Source organism: Mytilus galloprovincialis, chromosome 13, assembly GCF_965363235.1.
Source record: "Mytilus galloprovincialis chromosome 13, xbMytGall1.hap1.1, whole genome shotgun sequence".
Taxonomy (NCBI): domain Eukaryota; kingdom Metazoa; phylum Mollusca; class Bivalvia; order Mytilida; family Mytilidae; genus Mytilus; species Mytilus galloprovincialis.
This window is the reverse complement of record NC_134850.1, coordinates 55739255-55765292: the sequence shown is the minus strand read 5'-3', so window position 1 is coordinate 55765292 and position 26038 is coordinate 55739255. Positions and strand designations below refer to the sequence as shown.

The 26038-nt window shown below is 33.2% G+C and overlaps 1 protein-coding gene across 1 annotated transcript in view; it reads left to right on the top strand.

Moving 5' to 3' along the window:
- LOC143056154 (uncharacterized) overlaps positions 1-26038 on the top strand; it is a 46707-nt gene that overhangs the window by 2409 nt on the left and 18260 nt on the right. Inside the window, exons 2-5 of the mRNA XM_076229237.1 lie at positions 303-724; positions 8048-8216; positions 10337-10533; positions 12961-12988. Of these exons, the coding sequence (XP_076085352.1) occupies positions 303-724; positions 8048-8216; positions 10337-10533; positions 12961-12988 (816 nt within the window). The remainder of the gene's footprint in view (positions 1-302; positions 725-8047; positions 8217-10336; positions 10534-12960; positions 12989-26038) is intronic.

Here is a 26038-nt window from a genome sequence, read left to right as displayed (position 1 = left end):
CTATGGTCGGGTTGTTGTCTCTTTGGCACATTCCCCATTTCCATTCTCAATTTTATTCAAATAATAAGAATAATTGTCCAAGACAGTCATGAAACATGGCAGCTGATGAGTTCATAATGTACCTGTGCACTTCTGTGAGCCTTTATTTACATCTCAATACTCATGCCCTTTTAACTTTTATTTTTAAAACAGTAAAGGTAACAAAAAAAAAAAAAGAACATACACTACATATTTTGTCTATCATTGTCTTTGTATATGAATACACTATTAGAATTGATATGCATTTGTACTTTTATATTAAGACCCTTCAGATGATCTAGATGACAATAAAAAGAGATGGTTAGTTGTGGGTATTTGTCTTCATGCCATCATATCTCCAGTACTGAGAAACTATGTTTTGCCTGTTGTCACAAAACTTTGTTACATCCTTGTCAGATTATACAACATTGAACAGCAAACGTATGGAAATTATCTCAAGACATATGCTCCTACCAACACAGAACTAAATTATGAAGCAATTAATAGCAACAAAGCTAATCATAAAAGGAAAAGAGCATTATATGATTACCGAGTCAGGAGTGCCGTTGATTTATCCCGATTGTTCCTTCAAACACACATGGCACACTTCACAGCATTTGATGACTCATGTGACTCATCTGCTTTGCTTGGAATTATTATAAACATTGACCGATTTCCAGCAGTTGTACAGTCTGATGCTCAAATGGTAAGCATAACAAATAGTTTAAACCCCATGCTGTATTAAACAATAAATGTGAACACTTTCTGGTCACAAAGCTCTTCAAACAATTGATGATTCACTGTCATACAATTTTTGTGTTGTGACTTGAGAGAGTGCAGGACCAGTTCAGATAAAAATGTTAATGTGCTAGTATATGATAAAACATATGATTTGCAACAATAATAAAGGTAAGTATGTCCATGTTGAGGATACATGATGGAGTCCAAGTCCAATTCAGGTAAAGGATGTACATGTTCATGACAAAGTTTGGAGTGTAAGTCCCCTTCAGACGAAGGATGTCCATGTTGATGATACAGGATGGAGTGCAAGTCCGGTTCCAGGAAAAGGATGTCCATGTTCATGACACAATATAGAGTGCAAATCCCATTCAGGTGAAGGATGTCGATGTTCATGAAACAATATTGTGTGCAAGTCAAATTCAGGTGAAGATGTCCATGTTCATGACACCATATGGAGTGCAAGTCCGGTTCATGTAAAGGATGGTCATGTTCATGACACAATATGGAGTGCAAGTCCCATTCAGGTGAAGGATATCGATGTTCATGACACAATATGGAGTGCAAGTCTGGTTCAGCTAAAGGATGTCCATGTTCATGACACAATATGGAGTTCAAGTCCGGTTCAGGTAAAGGATGGCCATGTTCATGACACAATATGGAGTGCAAGTCCCATTCAGGTGAAGGATGTCCATGTTGATGATACAGGATACAATGCAAGTCCCATATAGGTGAAGAATGTTTATGTTTCTGACAAAGGATGGAGTTCAAGTCCCATTCAAGTAAATGTTGTCCATGTTTATGACACAGGATGGAGTGCAAGTCTCATTCCGGTGAATGATGTCTATGTTCATGAAGAAAGATGTTGTGAAAGTCTCATTCAGGTGAAAGATGACCATGTTCATGACACAGGATGACGTGCAAGTCCCGTTTTGGTGAAAGATGTCCATCTTCATGAAAAAGGATTGAGTGCAAGTCCCGTTCCGGTTAATGTTGTACATGTTCCTCACACAGGATGTAGTTTAAGACCTGTCTATGAAGTTTATTTTCATTTTAAAAAAGAAGGTATGGTATGATTGCAACTGAGACAACTCTCCACAAGAGACAAAAATGATAAAGAAATTAACAACTATTAGTCATCGTACGTCCTTCAACAATGAGCATAGCCCATACCGCATAGTCAGCTATAAAAAAAAATGACAATGTGAAATAATTAAAACGAGAAAACTAACGGCCTCATTTATATATAAAAAAAATGAACGAAAAACAAATATGTAACACATAAACAAACGACAACCACTGAATTACAGGCTCCTGATTTGGGACAGGCACATACATTCATAATGTAGCGGGATTAAAAACGAAAGCGGGATTCCAACCAACCCGCTAACCTGGGACAGTACAACATAAAGATGAACTATAAAAATCAGTCGAAAAAGGCTTAACTAATCAGATTGACAAGAATACAAGTGTACTTGGCAGGGTACTTGTACATCCAAACAACAAAAAGAAACAGGATTGAGTGCAAGTCATGTTCAGGTGAAGGATGCCCATGTTCATGATATAGGATGGAGTGCAAGTCCCGTTCAGGTAAAGGATGTTCATGTTCATTACACAGGATGGAGTACAATTCCCGTGTATTGTAAGGAAGCTGTCATGTATATGTTCCTAACATTGAATGTAGTGCAAGACCTGTTCAAGTAAATGATGTCCATGTTCATGAAACAGTATGGTGTGCAAGTCCCGTTCAAATGAAGGATGTCTTTTTTTTATGACAGAGGATGGAGTGCAAGTCTCGTTCAAATAAATGATGTTGATATTCATGACACTGGATGTAGTGCAAGACCTGTTCAGGTAAATGATGTCCATGTTCATGACACTGAATGTAGTGCAAGTCCTGTTCAGGTAAATGATGTCAAGGTTCATAACACATGATGTAGTGGAAGTCTCGTTCAGGTGAAGGATGTCCATGTTTATGATACACGATGAAGTACAAGACTGGGTCAGGTAATAGTTATCCATGTATATGATACAGGATCGAGTGTAAGATCAGTAAAAGTTAAAGATGTATTTTTATTTGATACGGGATGATGTACAAACCAATGCACATAAAAGATGTCCATGTATAGGATACAAGATGGAGTTCAAACCAGATTAGGTAAAAGATGTCCATATATAAGGTAAGAGATGTAGTGCAAGTAAAGGATGTTAATAATACTGACAAAGGATTAAATGCAAGACAACTCAGGAAAATGCAAGTTTCAGCAAAGCTAAGAAATTTCCAAGTGTATGATATGATTCAGAATGAAATATAAGACCAATTCAGGGAAGGAATGTCCATGTTCATGACACAGGATGGAATGCAAGACATGTTCAGGTGGAAGATGTCTATATTTGCAAGTATAGTTCGGGTGAAGAAAGTCAAAATTCATGAAACTGGATGGAGTGCAAGACCTGTTCATGTAAATTATGTCCATGTTCATGAAACAGGATGGATTGCAAGTCCCTTTAAGGTGGAGGATGTCCCTTTTTATGACAGAGGATGGAATGCAAGTCTCGTTCAAATAAATGATGTTTATATTCATGACACTGTATATAGTGCAAGACCTGTTCAGGTAAATGATGTCCATGTTCATAGTGCAAGTCCTGTTCAGGTGAAGGATGATCATATTTAAGGTAAGGTAAGGGATGTAGTGCAAGTAAATGATGTCAATTATACCATTTCAGTATTTAAAAAGATTTGCAGATTATTATGACTTTTTCAGCTAAAATTTACTAGTGGAGACCAGTTTATGTAAAATAAGTTCATATACATGAGTGCAGGATCAATTTATTTAAATGATATGCATATGAAAAATACATAATGTATTTCTAAACAAGTTCTGGTAGAGAATGTCCATGTATATGGTACTAGTTCAGGTAAAAAATGTTCATTTGTATGATAATAATTAAATGCAAAACCAGTTGAGGTAAATAATGTCTAAGCATACGATACAGTATGCAATTCAGGTAAATAAACTCATCATAGATACCAGGACTAAATTTTATATATACGCCAGACGCGCGTTTCGTCTACAAAAGACTCATCAGTGACGCTCGAATCCAAAAAAGTTAAAAAGGCCAAATAAAAACGGATGTCTATGATTATGAAACAGAATGGAGTGTAAGACATGTTCAGGTTTGTATGAGACCAGGAGATTGGAATGTCAGTAAAGAAAAGTAAAGTAGAAAAAAAAACAATGAATATGTTTACTGTAACTGTATTCTCTTGGCCGCATTGATTTTGCGATCACATAAAATGGGTGCAAATATCAACTGCACAAATAGTGTCACAGATTGATACAGTTGTTGGCAATTTTATTGTGTGACTAAGGAATTAAACATATGATAAAAAAAAACAAAAATGTAAGAATTAAATCTCAACATTTGATGATGTGTAATCGCTTCAAACGTTTGTCGATCAACTATCATTCAATTTAAATTTGTGTCAAAGGTAATATTATACAAAGTCAGGTACTGTTAAGGAGTTCATAGATATAGGAAGATGTGGTGTGAGTGCCAATGAGACAACTCTCCATCAGAATAACAATTTATGAAAGTAAACCATTATAGGTCAATGTACGGCCTTCAACACGGAGCCTTGGCTCACACCGAACACCAAGCTATAAAGGGCCCCAAAATTACTAGTTTAAAACCATTCAAACGGGAAAACCAACGGTCTAATCATTATAAAAAAAAAGAAACGAGAAACACGTATAAATTACATAAAAAACTACTGTACATCAGATTCCTGACTTAAGACAGGTGCAAACATTTGCAGCAGGATTTAACATTTTAATGGTACCAAACCTTCTCCCTTTTTCTGAAACAATAGCATAACATCACAACACAGAGAAACACACGATAACATATCAATGGGCAGGCTTAACTAAATCAAAAAACGTAAATTGATACACTATGAACGAATAAATTTGATCTACGATATCTGAATGCAAATGCACAGTTAATAAAATATTTGGAACAAACATTCAAGGCCAAAAAGCAAACAAACAAGTCAAAACAAAGCCATGGCAAGACACCACTGCGAAATATTTAACCCTTCGAAAATAATCACTTTTGAAAAAATACAGTTTTAATAATACAGGTAAATCTTGAAGTTTATACAAATGTAGTAAGAAGAAGTGAAAATTAGAATATATTCCAAATAATCAAAGCTGGTATATAGACAAGACCCATATTAATATAGAATAACAAAAAAGCATTATATACAGTATCAACAGGTCGAATTAACAAGAAAATACGATTTGAGAGTACTCGCAGTTACTGACAGCTAGTTAAAAGCTAAAAACAATTAAAAATAAAAAATCATGCATCAGAGACTTACATCAACTAAAACACATCCCAGGGATTAATATTTTAACGTCATGAATAGCCAGAGAAGACATGACTTGTGCAATGCCAAAAATAAATAAATGACAGGTAGTAGGATTGTGAGGAGCGACTTCTATAGAGATAAAAATTAACGTGTATGCGTCTCTTTACATCCCGCCTCAAAAGAATATACAATTTAGTTATGTTTTAATTTGCTAATGACAAAATCGATATTAGTGCCAATGAAAACTATATTCAGAGATCTAATTACAATATTGGTACAATAACCCTTACTTATAAGTTTGTTTAAAGGTTCGATGAGTTTACACGGATCACATAGTGATTTCCTCGCTTTAAGTACAATATTACCATAAAATTTAGGATGTGAAATACCATTTTTAATAAGTTTTCTACAGGTCCATGTACAGCCAAATTTACTAATCAAATCTTTGTATATATGAAAGAATTTAGTAAAAGTTTTAAGTAATTTATGGTATCAAAATCCCTGACACAACAATTTCCCAGTTATGCATTGATTACGTTCGTTAAAATCTATGACATCAGAACACACACGGGCAAACCGAACGAGTTGGGATATGTAAACACCGTATGACGGAGCCAAATGCACATCGCCGTCTAAAAAAGGAAAATTAACAATAGGAAATGAAAAATCGTCTCTTTTTTCGTAAATTTTAGTATGAAGTTTCCCGTTTGAAATTGAAATGTCTAAATCTAGAAAAGATCAACTGCTGCTGTTTATGTTAGATTTAGTTAAAGTAAGTTCTTTTGGGTAAGTTTTGGAAGGATATTTAGAGAACTCTGGATTATTCAACGAAACAATATCATCCAGATAACAATATGTAAGTTTGAATGTATCAACCAAATGTAACAATGATGGGTCTTTACTGAGTTTGGTCATAAACTGAGATTCATAGAAATATAGAAATAAATCTGCTATTAAAGGGCCACAGTTATTGCCAATAGGATGCATTTATTACATGCTACAAACATATTTTGTAATTTTAGAAGTGTCAGGTTAAAGTATAGTATAGTTTGACAGAATGATCCTTGTGATGAATATAAAGATGATTGTTTTTTCCTGCAATTTAACAAAGTCCGTTATGATTTTGAATAAAACATCAGAGTCAAATGTAAATAATTGACAGAAGAAGCTTCATTTATAATTCAAAACATTACAAACAGCCTTAGTGATGTTTTTGGTATAGTAATAACCTCGTTTAATTTTTAGATGTCGTAAATTTGATCTATTTTCAAAAACAAAAAACTTGAACACTGTATAAATTGTATATATGCTACTTCTTCTCTTATAATGTCGTATACACGCAAAAAGAATTGAGGAAAAATAGCAAAGGCTTTAGGACTAGGAGTCAGTGTAATGTTCATGTTAACCTTGTTAATTTGTGAACTAAAAAATAAAATATCTGGCTCAGCTTGTTTTCTAGTACAAAATTCATATAACACTTGTTTGTTCTTCTTGCTAACCTGTCTTACCAACCAGGTATTGTATATTTTGAATTATTATTATATTAAATCAAACTTTTTTAATGTCATTTGAACAAAATATATAAGATCATTAGTAGTAATCATACATTAATCATAATTAATCTTCACGAACAGAACTTTTGGGTTTGGTTGATGTAGGATAACAATCATATTACATGCATTAAAAAAATGCACATTTTCTTTAGATGTTTTTTTTTGTATGCTGAAATAATATGCCAAAATCAAGAATGTAAAGCAGTTAACATGTTTAACCATTTTTTTTTTGTTGGTATGTTTCATTTTATGTCAAATGTCAGCTTTTGTAATCACTTTGCGTCCGTCTTCATTCCACCCGTGTTCTTTATACTGCTCATTGGATTGAAACAAAAATTGTCCGTTTTTTGTACATGATGTCCACTATAGAGTGTGTTATGTTTGTCAAGGTTAATCAATTAATATGTTCATTAAAAGAGATGATTTAAGCTTTCCATTTGTGAACTTTCCGTTTATAAGTAGCAACATTATTCCAGCAGCACCTTCATACGGGGTGTATATCTCCCAATTAATACGATACTCCCGTGCTTGCATTTCCTAGTATTTTTCATAGTTTTCTTGATAAAGGGTTGCTGCTTACAAGGAAACTATTAACCCAGAGTTCCAAATGGTGAAAATGAAATCATCCCTTCGTGAATTTTACAGACGCCACCACGAGTTGATTGACCGTTATAGAATAACCATTTCACAATTGATATCAGATATCTTCCTTACGTCGTAACTACAATCCCCTTCCCTTTCATGAATGTGACCTTCCGAATTAGACTATTTACCGGATTTGTTATTACATATGCAACACGACGGGTGCCACATGTGGAGCAGGATCTGCTTACCCTTCCGCAAGTTTTATCCATCCTTTTAAAAAAGTGTCTATATGTTTTGGAGTAATTGCTCCAGAGATTTTATTGTTGATTATTTTGGCATTTCCTTGCACTGTTATATATAAATCCTGTAAATAAAGGGGAAATTTATCTCCTTTTTGGAGTAATTACCACTGACATATCTAAAACTTCTATTTTTAGCAGTGGTTGGCTGTGACCGTGAATTCCATATGAGCTAGATAAAAAGTCAAAAACTGTAAAAAGAATCAACACAACAAGATAAATCTTCCCCTAAAAAATTGGAGAAAAATGCGACCTGCTTTAGAGGTGTTAACGTTTAAATATTAGGATCTAGATTACAAGTGTTAATTCCAAAAGTTATTAACGCAACAAGATCTGTCAATCTTTTTGGGAGTTATTGCCTCTAACCATTTACATTTCTTTCAAACGTTTCTGCGGAGGTTTCTCTTTTTGTGGATTGTTTACAAAATCTTTCTTTTGATTTATACATTTATATGAAGTTGGTAGACATTTTTTTTTAGATTCGATCAGACATACGTAATTCCTGGGCACATTGTGACTTTACAGAATGGACTACTACAAAATATGTAAATTCTTTCCAACTAATGAGAAAACTTATAAGCAACCTCAGGCTGAGTAACAGAGATGAAAACAGAATCATGGGGGAGATAAACCGATGGGAATTAAATGGTAAATGTATTGTACCATATACATGTTGTCTGATTGCCGTCTGCTTGAAATATAACCTACAGTATTTGTTTTGTTTTGTTTTATAAAGACATTTCATATCATAACTACACAATAAAGTACACTAACAAAAATACTAAATTCCAAGGAAAATCCAAAACGGAAATTCTGTTATCAATGGGCAAAATCAGAAGCTTAAAACATCAATTGAACATGTTGAATGGAAAACAAAAGTCAGATATTTCCTTACGTAAAAAATGACAGATAAATATAAAAAATGCATTTGGTTTTCATTGGAATGTGGATTATTTGTTAAATAAAGGCAACAGTAGTATACCGCTGTTCAAAACTCATAAATCCATGGACAAAAAACAAAATCGGGATAACAAACTAAAAACGAGGGAAACGCATTAAATATAAGAGGAGAACAACGACATAACACTAAAATGTAACACATATAGACAAAATCCCACGAGAAAAACAAATATAACATATATATATAACATCAAAACCAAATACATGAATTTGGGATAGACAAGTACCGTGACACGTCTTATCGCAATGTGAATTTACACTCAAAAATAAGAGAAAACAAACGACACAACGTTATAATGTAATACACACAGAAACGAACTATAATATAACAATGACCATATTCCTGACTTGGTACAGGGCATTTTTAAAGGAAAAAATGGTGGGTTGAACCTGGTTTTGTGGCATGCCAAACCTCGCACTTTTATGGCCATGTGAAATATAACATCAAAATGACAACACAGGACTACAATATAAATAAATTGGAGAACACAATAGACAAAGAATCACACGAACAACAGCCAACAAAAGGCAACAAGTTCAAAATTTTAATACGCCAGAAGTGTATTTTGTCCACACAAGACCTATGTGTGACGCACAGATACAAAAGTTTGAAAGTTTAAAAACACGTCCTTTAATGGGAACAAGTATGCTGTCAGTCAAGAAATTAAGCATCTTGATAACGTCACTTTCAGTGAATATTTGTTGTTCTGAATCAGATTAATTTTCTTCAAAATACGATTCATCCCTCCCTAAGACAGGATACTTGAAACAAAGCAAGACCAAATATTTCAAAGTTTGTAATATGGACTACTTGTGTAGAAAATGATGTCGCGTCACTATAACATTGATTTAGGCTTAAATTGCTGATACAATTGATATTAATGATTTAGAAACAGGTTTCGTGGAACACATACAGACTCATCAATATATTGGTATGTGTAAGGACACTTGTGTAGTTTTGTTAATGAAATCACATTATGACAAAAAGAATATATAAAGCACAAAATATACTGCTTTTTTTATAGAGTGTCTTTCTATGTTAAGATGTAATACTTCTGTTTCAGATAAGGGTGAAGACTCATATAAATTAAAACGTTTAAACCCGCTTCATTTGTTTGCATCTATCCTAATTCAGAAACTAGATGTTCGGTAGTTCTCGTTTTTTGATGTGGTTCATAAGTGTTTCTAGTTTCTCATGTTTTATTTACTTAAGAACGTTGGTTTTCCGGTTTGAATGGTTTATCACAACTTTTTTTTTTTTTTTGGGGGGGGGGGGGTCTTTATATCTTGCTAATCGATTGGAGCCCAGGCTCCGTGTTGAAGACCGTACTATGACCTAAAATGATTTACTTTTAAAAATTGTGACTTGGATAAAGAGTTGTTTCATTGGCACGCATACCACATCTTCTTATATCTACTAACATGAATCACAGAGTAAGAAATCAACATTGATGTGCCCAAATCACAATAACATGAATAAACACTAAAGTAATTGCTTGTACCTGACTTGCATAACACAAAATGATATGCTACAACAGAATAACAGATAAGCATAGAACGTAATATATACTGTCAATATAAAAAAGAAAACCTGTCCACACTAGAGCAAATGACACAAACATTAACAGCTATTGCCCACCGTACGGCTTCCAACAATGAGCGAAGCCCATACAAGACAGCCATCTATAGGTGTCCCCGAAATCCCAAACATACAACAATTCAAACGGGAAAACTAACTGTTAGCATTCTTTTATATACCGAAAATGCAAATCCTTAAGAAAATATAAAAGCCATTCATATATTAACAGGTCAGAACTTTTTGAGTTTAACAAAGTTTGGATTAGAAATAGTAGGTGAAATACGTCAACAGACAAACATTCTAAGTAGATACGTGCAGACATTGTGTACAGAGACAGATAGTCAGTTTAACATAGTTAAAACAGAGTTAACAGGATTAGAATGTGGCTTACAGGAAATGACTGAAAGGATTGAAAATTTAGAAAGTGTAAGTAGCATTTGAAAAAATATGCAACTATATAGCCTCACTCTTCAAATTTCTTTTTCTTTTGGTACTTCATTTATAAAATTTAAAGAAAGATGAGAGGAATTTCATCAGTTTAAAGTGGTCTGATTGGGAATAAAAAAATCGTTGTATTGTGCTACCTTAAAAAATCCAAAATTTTCAGAAACGTATATATCGTTTTATTATTATAAAAAGAGGGACGAAAGATGCCAAAGGGACAGTCAAACTCATAATTCGAAATAAACTGACAACGCCATGGCTAAAAATGAAAAAGAATAAACAGACAAACAATAATATACATGACACAACATAGAAAACTAAAGAATAAACAACACGAACCCCACCAAAAACTAGGGGTGATCTCAGGTGCTCTGGAAGGGTAAGCAGATCCTGCTCCACATGTGGTACCCGTCGTGTTGCTTATGTGATGAAACATCAGGTAAATATTCTAATTCGGTAGGTCACATTCATTCTTTTATATCTGGGCGTCACTTGTAAGTCTTGTGTGGACAAGGCGCGTTTTTGGCGTATTGAATTTTAAACCTGATGCTTTTTGTTATCTATTAATCATGTTTTTCTTTGTCTAATATGTTCTATTAATTTGTATTGTAGTCCTGTAATATTATGTTGTCATTTCAATGTTATATTTAACTTTGCCATTAAAGTGCGAGGTTTGGCATGCCACAAAACCAGGTTCAACCCACCACTTTTATTCCCCTTTAAAAGTGTCCTGTACCAAGTCAGGAAGATGGCCATTGTTATATTATTGTTCGTTTCTGTGTGTGTTGTATTTTAACGTTGAGTCGTTTGTGTTTTCTCTTATTTTTGAGAAATTGAGATAAGACGTGTCACGGTACTTGTCTATCCCAAATTCATGTATTTGGTTTTCATGTTATATTTGTTATTCTCGTGGTGTTTTGTCTGATGCTTGGTCCGTTTCTGTATGTGTTACGTTTCGGTGTTATGTCGTTGTTCTCCTCTTATATTTAATGCGTTTCCCTCGGTTTTAGTTTGTTACCCCGATTTTGTTTTTTGTCCATGGATTTATGAGTTTTGAACAGCGGTATACTACTGTTGCCTTTATTCATGAAAGGGAAGGGGATTGTAGTTACGACGTAAGGAAGATATCCGATATCATTTGTGAAACGGTTATTCCATAACAGTCAACCAACTCGTGATGGCGTCCGTAAAATTTACGAAGGGATTATTTCAACTTCACCATTGGAACTCTTGGTTTAAAAGCTTCATTGTCAACAAACTTAAAAATAAATTGTAAATTGTAAATTGAAATAAATTTGAAGTAGAGTGTCAAGGAAATTGATAAACACATGTAGATATATGGGAGTCTTCAAAATGTAGTTAAAGACACTTATCGATAAAAAAAAATTACAACTTAAAAAAAAATTTTTTTGCTATGATTCAAACAAATATTGATAATGAGATTTGTGCTATTTTATAAAATTTTCCTTTGATCTTACTGACTAATAATTTCCTTTCTCAGCACAGTAGAGTGATATGAAAAATTATCAGTACGTTTACCTTTGCAATGTTCTCGCTGAAAATGTTAGTGTCGATAGCATAATTGTGATAAAAGAATTTTGGATCCTTTCAAAGTTTCAAAGTGACATATTGACACAAGAGTATTAATTGTCATTGAAGTTGAACAAATTCGTCTGATCTTGAAAGGCCAGTTGTGGCTAATCTCTATTTTCACATTTTCTATCCCTATCCCTAGATACATTCGTTGTAGTCCTGTCTCATAAACTGCAAAATTGGCCCTATATGTCTCTGGTGAATTGTGATCCTTGGATCTTTTGACTTTTATATTTAGTTAATTACTTAAAGTAAAACGTACGCTTTTTAGTAATAAAAATTATCAATAAATACATAATATCAAATTTTAAACTCTCAAATTACAATATAAACATTAGATCATTACTTGGTAACCACCGGTTCACAGTTACAACAACATCAACTTTATGATCAAAGCACCCCAACAAAATAGGGGGCATTAATGAACGAGTATCGATGTTTTGAAATCAAACTGAATGTATAAAAGTCGTGAATAAACTTAACAGATAACACATCAAGATCTGTCATCAAAAGAATGGAAATGTCAATAACTGATTTACATTTGTCACGAGACAAAAATGCTGAGGTCCTTCATTTCCGAAATGTTGCTTATTATGTGGTTATGCTGAGCTAGCTCATTTAAGATAAAAAATTAAAAGCGTTCCTCTTTCAATTTATGTCAGTACATTAACAAAACATTCACAAAGAAACAGTTTTAATTTGAAAGCAAGATAAGTGCAGTCCTTACTGCAAATACTGTACTATATAAAAACATTTAATGTTGAGAATAATGCATTTGTATGAAACCTTTGTTAATGTTCAATTCTTTTGTTTTAGAGAACTAGGGTGCATGAGGTGAAACTGAGTGAGTATCGCATTTTAGATATCATGTACATTTTCATATAGTAATAAAGACATTTTTGTCGTGCCTGCAAAATTTGATCGAAGTAGCAGGACATTTCGAGCTTTGGCGTTGTCAAAATTTAGATTTAATTTCTGGTTGAAGTTTTTAGAGACATCCATTACTTAAGGGTACTATACAGTTTTGATCCTGTATTCACAGTTTGATGAAAATTTCCATATAGGCAAATTTTTGCCTGCTTAAATCAAATTTGTAATAAAAAATATAATTTCATGTGCTACTTTTTGAGTTAAATGAGGTCGAGATCTTGTATATTTGCTCAAATTTCGGATTTGTGGCCGTATTTTCCCTTTCGAAAGAAAGCCATAACTTTTTCGTTTAAAAAGATAAACACAAATTGTTTTTGTTAGATAATTTGTAATTTTTTATTCGGAAATAACTCATATTTATCAAAGGGTCATGAATTAAGAAAAAATCGTATTTTTTTGCTGTATATTTATCAAAATCAAAAAAATCCTCTATTTACAGTTTTATAAAATTTGGTCCACATAATCTCCCTGCAAAATGAAACAAAATGTCGTTTTAAAAAATAGGGCTCCGTTCACTCGTTTTCAAATTAAATCAGTTTGAATGATAAAAAATAGTCGAAAAATGCATCTTTTCCCGATATGTCATAGTTTGACGTCGCGAAAATAACATTTTACGTTAGCAACGTCATTATCTCCCCTGTAACTGTATCGTATGCCCTTAATTTGTCAAACTTGTCAAACAATCGAATTAAAAGAAAATAGTCAGAAGCTTTTTATGATCAAACGACAGTATCCAAGTTGGAGTTAGAAAATATTGTTTTTCTTCAGATTATTCTGCATTGTATTTATAAACAGACTTATTTATCTTGTTTAACATAAAGAAACAGTCTCGGGCTACATTTTTGCAAACATCATAAACTGTGTCCAACCTTCATAGAATTTAACGAAACTTTGACAGGAGCCTTTTATGATTTAGAGATATAGTCTAAATCCAAATTTTTGAAATGGATTTTTTCATTAATCACTATTTTACTAACAAGTGGACTTTGTTTTTCTGTTTATTTGACATATACAAACAGTCTCAGATAACATATTTTTAGACATCAATAAATTCGTTCAACACTTATGGAATGATTTTTAAACTTCGAAATAAGCTTCTTCGGGATCAAGAAATAGCATATGAAAAAATCAATTTTAATTTTTATGTCATTTATTCCCCTATATATGAAATAAATATTTAACCATCCATATTGCACTTTGAAACTAACAGCAGCAATCGCATGCTCTGCTTTTATAGAAGACAGTAACTGGCTTACACATTGTAAAATTGCAGTAGAGGTATTGAATTTTTGATGTAACACTTTGGGTAATATCAATGAGACAAAAATGTCAAAACATTTTATATATCAGGAATTCACAATTACCAGCACTGCCAAGATCAGTTATCACTTGAGCTGAGATATTCTTTTATAGTTTGACATGCATACTATTAGGTCTTCGTCAAAGGAACAATAAAACTAAACCATCAATTTATCAAAATTAAGATTTTTCTTGTACAAATGCAAATGTTAATTTATTATCAAATATGAACAAAACTTTTGCATGTGGCCAAAATCGAAGAAAGTTGACCAACTAACTGTAAATGAATATCAATAAAGCAAACAATAAAACATCTGCTTTAGAATCTTATGTCTCAACATGTAGACTATGAAAAAGAAAGCAATGATTATAAAAAAAACTTTACAACAACGTAAGCAAAATCTGGGCAATCGGGTACATTTTGAGAATCAAAAATATGTTTTTAATTTTCTTTTCTCAATGTGAGACATGGAAAAGATCAAATTGATAAGTTTCTAACTTTTTATAGCCAAAATTTGGTTTACTCATCAAGGAAAGATGCAGTGTTGATGTTAAACGTTTTGTTATTCGTTTTGAATTCATTAATAATGTTGCTGCACTTCAAAAAGATGACATATATATACACCTCACCAAACGTTAAGAAACACCTGATAATTTTCTAGAATCGTTTTGTTTACTAAATTCATAACTAGTCGAATTATTGATACAATGAACTGAATTTTGGTTTTATAAGATAACATATAGAATGCTTATAGAAAAGTGAAAGTTTGGACTGTTTTCATGATTGAATTTTGGACTAGTTCATTTTGGGCAAATGGTTGTGAAGATAAAGTTTCAACTTATACTGAACTTTTTTGAAAAATGTGCTCAGCAATATACACACAATTCTTTTCAAAACTCGAGAGTGACAATTTGTGAATACATTAAAGTCCAATTTAGGTCAGTAGCGAGTTTATCCTCTACGCTTCATAAAAAGCCCATCCACACGTCGTCTCTTGCTTTGAACTAAGCGTCGTAATGTTCCAACATGATTGTTTTGCCATTCTTCAATCAAGGCTGCTCGTAATTCCTGTAAATTCTTACTAGCAGGAACCCTGTTGTTGATTTTTCGACCAATGTCATCCCAGACATGCTTAATGGGATCATATCCGGTAACATGGTTGGCGAAGGAGTAGTGTCAATTGCCTCCTGACATAACTAATCGGATACAATGCGTGCTCTGTGTGGCTTTGCTTTATCGTTCATGAATATTGGTCTCGTTGCAAAAAAAAGTAAAATCACAAAAATACTGAACTTAGAGGAAAATCTAATCGGGAAGTCCATAATCATATGTCAAAATCAAATTACAAAACATTTGTTGTGATTGTGATTGTCAAAAAGTGGCACAACGATATCCCGGATGATGTTACCGCGATATTTTTGATCCGCCGTAGTCCATCCAGACCATAAAGATCCATTTTGCAGCTGAATGATAAGCATCTCCTAACTGTCAAACCCCAATCATCAAACGGTGTAGTTCTAAGGATGTATTCCGAGGACGCCATACGAGCTTGCGCCCATCAATATGATGTAGGATGAATCTGCTCTCGTTAGATCAATGGACTTGACGCCACTGTTCTAAAGTGCAATTGCGGTGACCACGTGACCACTGATGTCTAGCTTGACGATGCCTACGAGTCAGCAATGATCTTGTGACTTGTCTACGGGCACGTGAATTGGCACAATCCTGTCCGCGGTTAACATTTACATTCCATAGCACGAAACTTGCAAGGAAAAAACTTGTATGCAGCTTTAGAAAACCTGTGTTTTTTTAATTCTTACCTGTCGATGAACAATAGATTAGCAAAATATATGTAAACAAAGCAGTATCAAATTTAATTTTAAAACAAAAAATAGAAGCAAAACATTGTTGCTTAACTTTTGGCGAGTTGTATATATATAGTTACTCATTTGAAAATAAGTTTGTTCACTTTAGATACAATGTATTTAGAAGGCAATTTTTAAATTACTTTCATTTTCAAGCCCCATCTCATTATAACAATCGGAAGTATTTACCAAGATTTATGAGGTACGTTTGTTTAACTTCCCTAAAATCAACATTCTTGAAATTGAGCAAGTTCAAATTTACTTTATTTTATTGAATAAGTTTTCGGTAACAGCTGATGAATAAACTTTAAGATCAATTATATGTACTGTCATTGACATGAATATCAATAATGTGGTCATTTTTATAAATTTCCTGTGTACAAAACTTTGAATTTTTTGAAAAACTAAGGATTTTCTTATCCAAGGCATATATTACCTTAGCCGTATTTGGTAAAACTTGTTTGAATTTTGGAACCTCAATGCTCTTCAACATTGTACTTGTTTGGCTAATATTTTGATATGAGCGTCACTGATGAGTCTTGTGTAGAAGAAACGCGCGTCTGGCGTACTAAATCATTATCCTGGTACTTTTGATAACTATTTACACCACTGGGTCGAACTATTGGGCATCACCGAAGGAGTAATTTCCCTCAAACAGGGCCAATACAGAAAAAAGCGGAGGGAAAGCTATATTGGCCCTGTGTTGATTACAGTTTTTAATTTTCTTATAATCATTTAATAAAAGTGCTATGAACTGGCTTTTTCTGTATTTTTCTTTAATCTATACTAGTGCCAATACAGAAACAGCTAGTTAATAACACTATAGTATTGGTCTATCAATGAATGCCCATGATACGTCAATCTTTAAAGACCTAAGTGTTGCAAAACACATATCATATCTCCATCACAAATATGTTGTTGTCCCCGCAGAAAAATCTCCAAACAACATCGTTTTTGTGTGTAAAACTCATTACATGATCTATATTGAAATGAGTAAAACATGTGGAAAAAATACTATTGAAAGTGAAAGTAGTGATTTGACCAAAATAAAAGTAGGGTAGAAACATTGAAAACAACCCTTTAAAATTAATGCTTCCATAGCGCTTTTCTGGTAGGGTAGAAATTAGCCTTAGGCATTTATTGAAGATTCACTATCATTGGCATGTTAATAGGGCTCTCAAAATAAAAAGCACTGTTGGATTGTCCTAGAAGCATATCTTATTAGAATAATAATGTTCTACAAGCAGTTACATTTATTTCATGTTTGAAGCGGTGCAAATTTTTCGCTCGTCAAAAACGATTTTTACTTTTTTTGTGTTTTATGGAAACTAAAGAAGACGGGTAAAAAATAAAAGTTACAAACAATTCCCCAGGAAATAATTTGCAAATAAGTCAACATGATATCATTGCCATTGAAAGACACCCTTCACCTTTTTTTTTTGCATAAATATAGTAGATAGAGGGAAACAGCACACAGCAAACTGATTAGTAGAACAAGGTCTACGAATAATTAAACATACCTGTTATTGACAGTCGACTGTTTTAGCAGTTATTCTTTTAAATGACATGTTTGTCTATTGGTGGCTCGTTTGCCACTAGTATAAAAAATATTTGTACAACATTGTGTCAATTTTATGTTAAATGCCATTTAAATGACACAGGCCAACAGAGCAATCTAGTTGTAAAGAATGTCATTATCACCAGGAAAAACAATGACTATGATATTTATTTTTCAACTTAAAACCACTTTTATGAGTATTGAATTGAATAATGTATATATATTATCTGCCACTTTATAACCTGAATAAATCTACTATCCTAAATTCGAATTCATATGTTATAATACAGTTCTGATGTGGACCTTAAATGACCCATACATATATACGTTTTAATCTTATTCAATCGCTTTTTTTCAAGGGAGTACCTTTCAGTTTGAATCTCATTAAGGGCGTATGACATTTGCGCCGATTTCTTAAATTTTCATTCTTTCATTTGTGCCGATTTCATTTTTTTATTTGCGCCGATTTTATATTTGCTCCTAATGGGATTTACAGGTAAGAGAATACTTGTATGTGTACTATACCGTGAAGGTATATTGGTAAAATCTGGTTATAAACATAGGTTTTAGTTAATTTTGATTCATATTGTTCTGAACATTGCTGTAAATTGATGGACATATTGCACACTGCAACGAGCCGAGGAGTCAATTCTTTAACCATCGACGGCCATACACATAAGTACGTTACGTAAGCCAGACAAAGAAAAGATGGACTTCGTTATTGACAATTCCAACAAAAATCACAAGAAAGGAATATATTAGATGTGTTGCCTATAAATACTCAGCAAGAACAGATTTATGATTTTAATGTATTCCGTTTTTATACGACCGCAAAAATTGAAAATACTTTTAGTTTTCGCACTCTAACTTTAGTAAAAGAGAATAGAAATCTATGAAATTTTAAGACAAGGTTTATGACCACAAACGGAAGGTTGGGATTGATTTTGGAAGTTTTGGTCCCAACATTTTAGGAATTAGGGGCCAAAAAGGGCCCAAATAAGCATTCTCTTGGTGTTCGCATTATAACTTTAGTTTAAGTAAATAGAAAGCAATGAAATTTTGACACAAGGTTTATGACTACACAAGAAAGGTTGGGATTAATTTGGGAGTTTTGGTTTCAACAGTTTAGGAATTAGGGGCCAAAAAAAGGGCCCAAATAAGCATTATTCTTGGTTTTCGCACAATAACTTTAGTATAAGTAAATACAAATCATTGAAATTTGAACACAAGGTTTATGACCACTAAAGGAAGGTTGGGATTGATTTTGAAAGTTTTGGTCCCAATATTTTAGGAATTAGGGGCCAAAAAGGGCCCAAATAAGCATTTTCTTGGTGTTCGCATTATAACTTTAGTTTCAGTAAATAGAAATCAATGAAATTTTGACACAAGGTTTATGACTACACAAGAAAGGTTGGGATTAATTTGGGAGTTTTGGTTTCAACAGTTTAGAAATTAGGGGCCAAACAAGGGCCCAAATAAGCATTATTCTTGGTTTTCGCACAATAACTTTAGTATAAGTAAATAGAAATCATTGAAATTTAAACACAAGGTTTATGACCACAAAAGGAAGGTTGGGATTGATTTTGGGAGTTGAGGTCAGAACAGTTTGGGAATTAAGGGCCAAAAAGGGGCCCAAATAAGCATTTTTCTTGGTTTTCGCACCATAACTTTAGTATAAGTAAATGGAAATCTATGAGATTTAAACACAAGGTTTATAACCATAAAAGGAAGGTTGGGATTGATTTTGGAAGTTGTGGTCCCAACAGTTTAGGAATAAGGGGACCAAAGGGTCCAAAATTAAACTTTGTTCGATTTCATCAAAAATTGAATAATTGGGGTTCTTTGATATGCCGAATCTAACTGTGTATGTAGATTCTTAATTTTTGGTCCCGTTTTCAAATTGGTCTACATTAAAGTCCAAAGGGTCCAAAATTAAACTAAGTTTGATTTTAACAAAAATTGAATTCTTTGGCTTCTTTGATATGCTGAATCTAAACATGTACTTAGATTTTTGATTATGGGCCTAGTTTTCAAGTTGGTCCAAATCAGGATCCAAAATTATTATATTAAGTATTGTGCAATAGCAAGAAATTTTCAATTGCACAGTATTCAGCAATAGCAAGAAATCTTCAATTGCACAGTATTGTGCAATAGCAAGAAATTTTCAATTGCACAGTATTGCGCAATAGCAAGAAATCTTCAATTGCACAGTATTGTGCAATATCAAATATTTTCAATTGCACAGTATTGCGCAATAGCCAGAAATATCTAATTGCACAATATTGTGCAATAGCAAGAAATTTTCAATTGGAGTTATCTTTCTTTGTCCAGAATAGTAGTTGAATCAACTTAAATCATTGTTTTATACTATATACAATGTATATTCACTTTAACTACCAACTGATAAATTAAAACAATCTTTACCATTCAGTGATAACAAACACTTTTTTACATTTTAATATGTATTTAAATGAGTAGTTATTGTTGCAAACAACTCCATTAGAAATTTGAATTGAGATCAGTTTTGGAATAAGGGAAAGGGGGATGTTAAAAAAATATCGGGGGGGGGGGGGGGTCATATTTTTTCATTTCAGATTCCATAAATAAAAAGAAAGTTTCTTCAAACATTTTTTTGAGAAGATTAATATTCAACAGAATAGTGAATTGCTCAAAGGCAAAAAATTTTTTTTAAGTTCATTAGACCGAATTCATTCAGGTGTCAGAAACCTATACTCTGTCAACTATTTAATCACAATCCAAATTTAGAGCTGAATCCAGCTTGACTGTTGTGTCCATACTTGCCCCCCAACCGTTAAGGGTCCAATCTCTGCGGTCGTATAAAGCTGCGCCCTGCGGAGCATCTGGTTATGGATTCGAATGCTGTAAATAGATTTTCAATTCGTCATTTTAGTATAAAGCAGAGAGCTTTTATCTAAGGTTTTCACTTCTTGATTTTAAAGTATGTGAATATAGTGTACAACTGGATGACGGAAGAGGTCTATAATGATAAATGAAAAATAGCATGACTTGGAAGGAGAGTTGTCTCATTTGCACTCATACAACATCTTCTTATATCTATTCACCTGTAATTAACCTGTAAATTACCTGTAAAAAATTGGCGCAAATGAAAGAAAAAATCGGCGCAAATGAAATGCAGATCGGCGCAAATGCAAAACGCCGCTCATGGGCGTATGACATATCTATTCACCTGTAATTAACCTGTAAATTACCTGTAAAAAATCGGCGCAAATGAAAACAAAAATCGGCGCTAATGAAATGCAGATCGGCGCAAATGCAAAACGCCGCTCATTAAAGGTAAAGTTAATTATTCTATCAAAACGGGGGAAAATACATTTGTTGTTTTGACGTTTTTTTATGTTTAGAAATGGTGTGATATCTTATTAAAGGACAAAATGTTTAATGTGCCAAAAACATACCTACAGGAGAAAGTGAAAAGACATGAACAGATCTGTTTATAAATATGGCCGCTGAATTCAAGGTCATCGGCAAATGCTGTTACAAGTCGGAAACCACCGGAAGCTTTCTTGACAAGAAATGAAGGGTTAATATACTCGACTGAAATTCCGACGTCTTCGGGTTTACGGAACACTCCTTTACATTCCAATTCGTCAAATTTGTTTTGGAGTTCTACCAAATTATTTTTTGAATACTGTGGCATTCTACCTTTCCTTTATTTGAGATGTGGGTTTCTTAAACCGCTGCCGCCACGCCAGTAAGCAGAGAAAACATAACACATGTGATCGTTAGAAAGGCACATTTAATAATCGTGAGACGGTAAACAGTAAATATTGATAATGTAGCAATCGGAGATTAGACGGAGATCAGCGGAATATAACGACTGACATTATTCGGGTTTAATACGGGGGAAAGGATACATATGGGATTTACTTCAATTTTTTTACAGTCGCCAGCTGGGCGATCGTGATGACTAAATATATTCGCCCAGCCGAAAATCTGGTCGCCTTAGGTGACTGGGCGAGCGTTAAGTTTAGTCCCTGCGAAACCTTCATTGTATTAATATACATGTTTATATTTTATTGTTGTCTGTTTGGTATTAAATTAATAATTAACCAATATTTACCAACAACATAATTGTACTACATGCTCCTGGCTTCGGAATGGCACATAAAGAAGGTGGCGGCTTTAAACATTCCCCCTCCCAATAATCCAGCCTTGGACAGCACACCATAAGAAAAAAATGTTAAATATCAGTTGCAATTGGCTTCACAAAAAATGTTGGTATGGTGCACAATAATCACTTAGAACCGGAATAAGAGTACTCTCAGTTACTGAAAGCTATTTCAAAACCAATTACAACTAATAACAGGCATTAACTGCGAAACCAAGTATATTTACTATTTATTTAGTATGGTTTTTCAACCCGAGATAGATAAGACTATCTTATTTTTAAGCTTTACTTGTGATACTAGCCTGTTGTCAGAAAAACTAAACCTGCAAAGTAACTTGTTGTGGCAATGCATATTAAAAATGTTGTCTTAGCTTATGATAAATCCCAACGAAAAATTGTTGGCATTTCAAAGGATAAGGGTATTAGTAAGGAGTATACACCTATAGTAAGTTTCCAAGTCAAAAGAATGCATGTAAATGTCAGCATAATAAAGATTTGGAATATCAGACAAAATAACACAACAAAATGCAATTACAGACGGACTGATGAATACGAAGGCAGACGATGGACACATTGACATAGTATAATATGGTAGACATATAGACAGACTGGTAGATATGTATAGACAGACTAGTGGGCACGTACACAGACTGGTATAGTAGGCAGATTAATGGATACGTAAACTGACTGGTAAACTTGTAGATAGACTTTTGAACACGGAGACAGACTGGTGGACATGTAGACAGAATAGTAGAAACATAGACGGACTGGTGAATATAAAGACTATTGAAAATGCATACAGACTAGTGGTCACATAGACAGACCGATGACAATGTAGTCGGACTAGTGGACCAAAGACAGACTTGTGGAAACATATCCAGACTTTTGAGAATGTAGACAGACTATTATAAAAGACTGGTGGAAATAAAAACAAACTAGTTGACACATAGACAGAATGATGAACATGTATAGACAGACTTGTGTTAATGTAAATTGACAAAAAAATATTTGTCAGCGTAAAAATATAATTCTAACTCTGTTGGGTTTAATTTTCAAACTTGTATAAATATAATTCTAACTCTGTTGGTTTTAATGTTCATACTTGTATAAATATAATTCTAACTCTGTTGGGTTTAATTTTCAAACTTGTATAAATATAGTGAATTCTATATTATGGGGGAAAGATTGGCATGGGGGAAAAGTGACTATATGTATACGTATTGCCAAATTTCCGCGGGAGAAGAATGGCAATGATCCAAAATTTCCCCGGGGGAAAGATTGACTCATGCCAGTTTTTCCCCCGGGGGAAAAACTGACATGGGGAAGAATGGCTATATAACACTGGTCTTTATACCTTGTTCATTTCTCGGTTATGGCACAACAAAAGATTTTTATTATTTTGTTTTTTTATTAGAATATTTAAATCGTATATGACAAAATCCAAACCGAATTCGACAAATTGAAACAACGTGAAGTATGAACATTTCAAGTCTTGTCATTGCACCATTCAGTTACAAGTTTCGACACCAACAAAATCGTTTACGTTATATTGATAACATGTTTCTTGACCTTTAATAGAACTCAAGTTGTAGTTGATCCATTGACAAATGAAAACGTTATTGAAATTTGTCCTTTTGATATGTTTCGCCTGACCTCGCTCTTCAATAAAAGTCAGGAGTAAAATTGAGAATGGAAATGAACAACCCGACTAAAGAGCAGATAATAGCCGAAGGCCACAAACGAATCTTCATTTCAACGAGAAAAAAAAAAACAAACCCGGAGATGGGCCTCAGTTGGTCCCTAAATGAAAATGTGTACTAGTTCAGTGAAAATAACCGTCATACTTAACTCTAAAACATATAAATAATAAAAAATAAAAAAAACATACAAGACTGACAAAAGCCATAGGCTCGTGACTTGGGCCGGCGCAAAATGGATCTGGGTTAAAAAACGTTTGTGTGATCTTAACCTATTTCCAAAACATCCAATGTAGTATAAACAAACACACACACGGAAAAATTCAGTTTTAAAAAGTCCGAGTCCGAAGTCAGAATAGATAACAGACGAAACAAATGAAAATGACAACGATACATTAATAAACAAGGGACTGCTAGCAGATACTGACATACCAGCTCCAGACCGCAATTAAACTGATTGAAAATAGTAAATATTTTTTTTTAATTCTCCCTTTTAACTTATTTTCTGTGTTCTGCTAGCTAAAACCAGTAAAATGGCCTTTTATTTTTGAAAATTGGTTGAGTAAGTACCGATTATCAGGTTATCTGCATGTTGATATCGTGAAATATCAGCTGCGAGATATACTATGAAGCTTTTTGTCGAGTGAGCGTAGCGAACGAGATCAAAAAGCCTTCATATAATGTCAAGCAGCTGATATTTTACAATATCAATATGCAGATAATCTGATAATCGATTTATCGAGCTACATTTGCGTGTTCCAGAAGTGTTTTCTTTGTTTCACCAGCACACAAAAGTTGACTTGATAAGTTCGGGTCAAAGTTATTAACGTCGGTTCAAACATTATGACGTCGCTGATATGTCCGGGTTAAAGTTATTAAGGCTGGGTCAACGTATTTGACGTCACAAAGACATGATACGGAATAATATTAAGAGCTGAACAGAGTGATATCAGTTGGAAAGCAGGTCACGGTTTGACCCCAAGTTTATCAGCAACAATGGAGTCACGTGACCGTGAAAATTCAGTAAAAAAACGGACGAGACAAACCTCATTTTAACTCACTAAATACTATTGTCGTAATAAAAACTAATTGACCTAACTAATCTTGAGTATGAATAGTTTATTCTCGTCAAAGCTCACACATCAAATCAAAGTCCTTTATTCTTTATTTTATCTGCAAACTTGGAGTTTGGGTGAATATTGTCAAGTCTCCTGAACGAAAAATCTAAATATTTACGAGGAAACTAAAAATGATGGGCTGAATTTAAATTTAATAAAGCATCTCATTAAGACAAACACTCGATATGAATATCTCGGCAATAGAATGTTGGATACGCAAACGTCAAATTGATTTCAAACCGAAGCGGTGGTTTTTATGCCGATTTGTGCAAGTGGTTATCTCCCCTTAATATCACCAATCAAAAACAAAAACCCAGCAAAATGCATAAAAATTAGAAAAAGGAGTTTACTTTACAAAAATTAGAAAGAAAATAAACGAAACTCGATTTATAACTATGTTATGATAATATAAAGAAAAGATATTTCCCCCTATTTTTCAGAGAAGGACTAAATGTAAATATTAAAAGACAAAATATTACTGCAGTAAAAAAAACCAATTCAGAAATGTGGATAATGACCCCTATACATTTAAAATTAAAAACCTAGCTATATTGAAAGAAATTAGATCTGGCGGATGAAATATACTACATGTAATTTTTATATGTGGGATCATTCCTAGCAGAATTTTTTTATAAACACTTCTGATTATATTTAATGCAATAAAACATAGTTTATACAATTTCAATAATCTTTCTGAAAATTGATATAATAATTAAATAAATAGTACTGATCATATATATTTTATATTCTATAAAGTATGACCAAGAGTCACAACAAATTTCTTCAAATTAAGAGAGCCTTTAAACTCAAGCCGAGATCTATGTTTCTTAGTTGAACAGTAAAATACAAAAAAGGGATTTATAAGTTTTATACCAAAAATATTGACAGAAATTCTGTAAAAAAATATGCTTTAAATTATAAGTGAAAGTGACACAATTTTGAATTTCAGAATCAGTGTCATTGTAAAATTAAACTATTAGATTAGCTTGCACAGTAGCTCTTTGTCTTATTTCTCAGGGTATTTTATAGATTATGAAAGTAAACTTTTTGGAATAAATGGGGCTCCTTCTCTTGAAGAGGTTGCTGTATCAGCTTCTTTAAATAATTACATATTTATAAACAAAGTATTGTATATATACTTTACCTGAATACTAGTAATAGGAAATGAAATGAAACTGGTGGGACAAATTTTGTGCATTTTACTTCAATAATGATCAAAGATACTTAAATTTGCCAAGAATTTGCCATTTGAATAAATTCAATTTTGTAAGAACAC